Raw genomic sequence first — 5,054 nt, forward strand, 5'->3', positions numbered from 1 at the left:
TGTGTGTGTGTGTGTGTGTGTGTGTGTGTGTGTGTGTGTGTGTTTAATGACTTTCAAAGAAACACAAACTCCTGAGTGACACTGAAGATTACAAAGACCCTGTAAGAAGCCTTTGCCACCATATACCGCTTTTGAGAGCAAAGAAGTTAAAAAGATAATGAGAAATGAGAGAAAGTGGGTGAGAGAGACTGGAGTCTGATTTTTTTATGCTAAAAGAAGGAACATCTTTAAAAAGAGAATATACATCTGGACAGGCAAAGTCAGGCAAATGTGAAAAGCTGCATAACTTTGCAACCTAAGTCTTAGAAATTGTTCTGCAGCAGATTTCAGAACATAGAGAAAAGGAGGAGAAGACTGATTGAACTTAGAGCATTTATGTTGGGTTTGTTTTTTTGCTTGGTCTGTTTGATTTGATTTCATCTTCCTTTCTGGTGCTGGTGCGTGTGTGCTGGGGGCGGGATGGGGCGGAGGTGAGTGGTTTTGGGGCAGAGGCTGGTCTACAGGAACAAAAACGGGAAGAAAAGGGATTTTAGTTCCTTGGGGTTTAAACACAAGTTCCTACTGCTTCAAAAAGGTACCAAGTCACAAGAATTTCTCTACCCTATGGGCAAGCCACAGAAACACAAATGACAGTCAAAAGGGGGAAAGAACAGGAAAAAATTTGTTTTGAGCTATCCAAAAGGGAACTTGGTGGTGGTAGGGAAAATCAGCAAGATATAGTCACCTTGAAACTATGCCTCCAGATGCAAGAGTTCCCATGCTTTTTTGATTTGTAAACAGTGTTCTGCAGTAGACATGAATATTTCCAGAACTTGTGACTAGTGATATTTTATTTTCACCTCCAGTCCTTCGAATGTTCCTTTAATAATAATGGATTAGAGCTTATCTGCATCCTGGCCAGTTTTATAAAACCAAATAATTGCTGAGCTGGGAAGCAGGTTTATTTGCATTTAAAAAAAATTTAAAGAGAAATTCTGCCACCCTCTGGACAGAAACCAAAGATCTATTTCTTAGAGACCACCACGGAATACCATTTTAAGCAACTGCCCCTGAAAATGAACGTTTATTTCTTAAAATCTACCCTTTAGAAAAATGGGGCAGGGAGGGAGAATCACAGTTGTTCTGGATAGCATAGACATCGCCTGGGGGGAGAAAAATCATTTAAAAATACTAAATTGCCTCTAGGGAATTTTTAACTAAAGAATAGGGTCTCAGAGCACATTCCTGAAAAATCCTCCAGTGTTTAACTTGTAATCTTTCCAAAATCACTTTACAGCTTACATTTCTGCTTTTTAATCAGCAACGGCCAAGTAAAGATTTCTCACACGATCTCAGCCATGACTGTTTTCATACAGCTACCTTTATTGGTTTAAAAAAATCATATTTATATTAAATATAAATATATGTATATGTTGGTTTTTAACCAGAACATGAGGGCAGAGTGGGATTTCAGCCACAGTTGAGAGATATTAGCCATTAGAGCACAAATGGACAGCTTGTTTCTAAAGCTCTCCTGATCTCATCCATGAGTATGGAGTACTTAATGTCATGTAAATGAAACTCTCAAAAATGCAGGGATGTGATAATTACCAGTACTAATGCTGGGCAAATCAAAACACATGACATGCCATTTTTATAAATAACCAGAGAGAGGAAGTAGGAAGACGCTGTGTACCATACCTGGTTTTAACAACAAGGTTTAGATGCTTCTGGTCTTGGAGGACCTTGGCCAGCTGTTTTTGCAGAAATAAAGCCTTCCCGTGGGCTCCTTTAATAAATGGGTGGTCGAGGAGATGTGTGACAGAAGGCCGCTTTTCAAAATCCTTAATAAGACACCTGTTTGCAAAAATCAACAAACAATCCAAAGTACAATCTTAGATACCTGGTTCCCCTGTGAATATGAGAGAGAGGAGGCAAAAAAAAAAGCTCATTTATAAAACCTGATCACTAACCTTACACAGCTCTTTCTTTATTCATATGTACCAGAGGGTAAAAAAAAATGGTAATTCTCTGCTGGTCGAATTAATCAGTACATCAGAAGTCTATTTTAGTTTGGGTTAAGTATATATTAAAAACAGTAAATTTTTGTCATCAACTGGGAAGTACTCAAAACACTGAAAAAATAGACTGATCAGACTGAAGTTTCTGTCTGAACTTTCACTACAGAAAAAATGTTTGCAATGGAGTCAAGCTGATTAGTCCATATATCTTAGAAACATATAAAATTATATACTGTCACTCAAATAAAATCCTAACATATGAAATGCCCACCATTTGATGGTAGGGAAAATGCATTCAGGAGCTTCCAAGGAAAGAAACTAATCATAAAGAAACCTTCACAGAGAAACTCCAACACCTTGATTTCTAATGTTTTTCTGAAACAGAAAAACCTCAGAACAGGAAGTGACTACAATATAATTCAGATGAACTGGAATGGAATTATGCAAACAGGGAACAAAAAGCCCACTGAAAATGGTAAAAATTGGGTTGCATTTAAACTCCTCTGTGGTTAATTGGTTAAAACCACACTGGTGTAACCACTTTCCGTTTCAGATTCAAATGCCCTTTTCAAAGAAACAATGATTTAGTACATTTTGCTGTATGCCCTATGTTATTCAAGATGACTCTGATACAAGGAAATTTCTAGCGAAATTGAATCTGATGAATACCCCTCCAATTACCATTGCATTTCCATTCTGAGTAGCTGTCCCTGATAGGAGAAAGAAATTTCAACAACTGCCCTTTTAAGCTATCAGTCTTTAGCTCACTTTGGAGGCTTAGCATAAATGCTAAATGCCATTCTGCCCACTCTGTGAAACAAACATTTCCAGTTTTCCCAAGAGTGACATGCCAGCAACATCTAAGACACAACATATTTTAAATAATGAAATGCACTCACAAATGGTAAAAAAAAAAAAAAAATCAGCCTCACCTTGAACATATTTTCAAACATTTATGCAGAATTCTTAAAACAATCCTTAACTGCTGGATTTACAAAATGACTTTAACCTTTGCAGTTTACATTTCAAACCATTTCCACATCCCTCACCTCCTAGTCCTGAAAAGATACTCAGTAAATTTCCTAGTCAGTCAGTTTTAGAATTGATGCAAGGGATTTCCTATCTATTGGAACTGGAGCTTTCAGTCAGAAAAGCCAAAAGAACCTAGATTATCTCCATTCTGCTGCCTGCATGACTATAAATACCACCTCTGCCTTGCCATGGGAAGAAATCAATCATTTGACTTTTATGGGTTCAGGGGACTTCTGTATAACCTATTATTTTTCCTACCAAAAATAAATCAGTGCACATTCTTAAAAAATACTGTGTTCACGTCTTTATATTAGCAGTCTTCCCTAGATTCCATGTATATTCATCTGTATATGTATATGTGACTACCAAAGGAAAATAAATGTGGCTTCCCTAAGCACCCAGAAAATAAGGAACCTCCTGGTAGTTTACGGTGAATAGTACAGGTGTAGTGGCCCCGTCCTCCTGGCTCGGGGGATGGTATACAAAAACTCCTGAAATGCAAACAGTCTTTGTCCTCTGAGAGTTCCTACTGCAGATGCACATGGCGGCTTCACCTCCGACCCCCCCCCCCCCACCCCCGCCCAGCCCCAGAGGGCATGCATAGGATGGGAGTCCAGGAATCAAGCTTGCCCAGTGATCTGGGGCAGGTCACACTACATCTTTCCTGCATTGAGCGAAAGTATTAGGGCAACCCCCAACTGCCTGCTGTCTAGTGCCAACACGTCAAATAAGTAAACTCAGGGCTGAGACTGAAGGTGAAAGCCACATCCATTAATAGAAAATTCATAGCATGTGAATGAGAAATTGGGATGAAACTGCCTCTACTTTTCTCCACAGGATAGAGGCCTTGGAACGGTGCTCCAGATGAGGCCTAGAAATAAGGTCCTTCTGGTACTTCAATAATTAAAGCTCTTTGGATAGGGTCTGACAGAAGCCAAGAAATACATACTCCAGTTTTACGAAAACAGGTCTCTACTGCAGTCTGGGGATGTAACTAAAGGTGTTATATCTTGTTGCATAATTTCAGCATCCAGTGGGGGAGAAAGGCTACCAACAAGGTTGCCAGGTCATTTGGTATTTTTGACCTGAGCTGAAGGCAGATGCTCAACGACTGAGCCACCCAGGCACCCTCATTTGGTATTTTTGAGAGAAGCTCACTCTATGTCACAGAGGGAGTAAGAAATGGCAACTAAATCATGAAGTGAGATAATCAGACAAGGAAGAAACTAACGAGTGAATCTGTTGTCTCTTGAAGATCCCCAAAATGAAGATGGTAGGTATTCTACTCTGTGGAAGCAATGATCAAAAGGATTTGTTAGTTCTCTCAGGAAGACCTGAGTGGGCTGAATGTCATATCACTGGATCAGCAAAACTGAAAATGAGTATATACGGGAAGAATGCTAAACAGAGTTGTGACATATCCAGCTGCACTGGAGGATTTTTAGGAGAAGGTCATAAAGACCTTGAGGGTATAGCCTTATTCTAAGCCATTTCTGCATACTTTTTTCTCATGGGGAGCAAACAGCCAGACTGAAATGGAATTACTATTTTACTGATAGAGGACAGTACTACCTTAGGAACAGATATGGCTGAAAGTCATGCATTACTAGACTCCAGGTCATTGGAATCAGATCATTTCATTTGTTCAGCAAACATTTATTACACAGCCAGAATTAGCCAAAATAAATTAATTCATTAAGAATCAAGACCCTTTTCCTTGAGGATCTACAATCTAATTGGAAAGATGGAAGGACAAGAGGAACACAGGAAACAGCAAAAGCCAGAGTTTGCTTCTATATTCAGAATAAGAAATAATCAAACAAAAACATAGGGTTTTGGAGCTAAAGGACTGAAATTTTCTGTTCTAACCCCCCTTTTTACAAGGTGAGGAAGCTCAGGTCAAGTCCTGACAGAGATGAGGCCAATTCTCTAACTCCCATGGGAGAACCCTTCCTCCTCTGCAGTACGTGGGGTGGGGAGCTTCAGTCAGGGAAGCCTTAGTGGGGGAGGTGAGAAGTGAGG

The 5,054-nt window shown here is 39.5% G+C and overlaps 1 protein-coding gene across 1 annotated transcript in view; it reads right to left on the reverse strand.

Annotated features, from left to right (window-relative positions):
* Positions 1-2,784, reverse strand: part of MYO3B (myosin IIIB) — a 240,547-nt gene extending 237,763 nt beyond the window's left edge. The window contains exons 1-2 of the mRNA XM_073905602.1: positions 2,769-2,784; positions 1,681-1,873 (exon numbers count right to left, since the gene is read on the reverse strand). Coding sequence (XP_073761703.1) covers positions 1,681-1,873; positions 2,769-2,784 — 209 coding nt within the window. The remainder of the gene's footprint in view (positions 1-1,680; positions 1,874-2,768) is intronic.
* Between the last annotated feature and the right edge of the window lie 2,270 nt (positions 2,785-5,054).

The sequence above is a fragment of the Callorhinus ursinus genome, unplaced genomic scaffold (assembly GCF_003265705.2).
Source record: "Callorhinus ursinus isolate GAN/ISIS: 27379988/994484 unplaced genomic scaffold, GSC_fseal_2.0 scaffold2, whole genome shotgun sequence".
In the NCBI taxonomy this organism is placed as follows: Eukaryota; Metazoa; Chordata; class Mammalia; order Carnivora; family Otariidae; genus Callorhinus; species Callorhinus ursinus.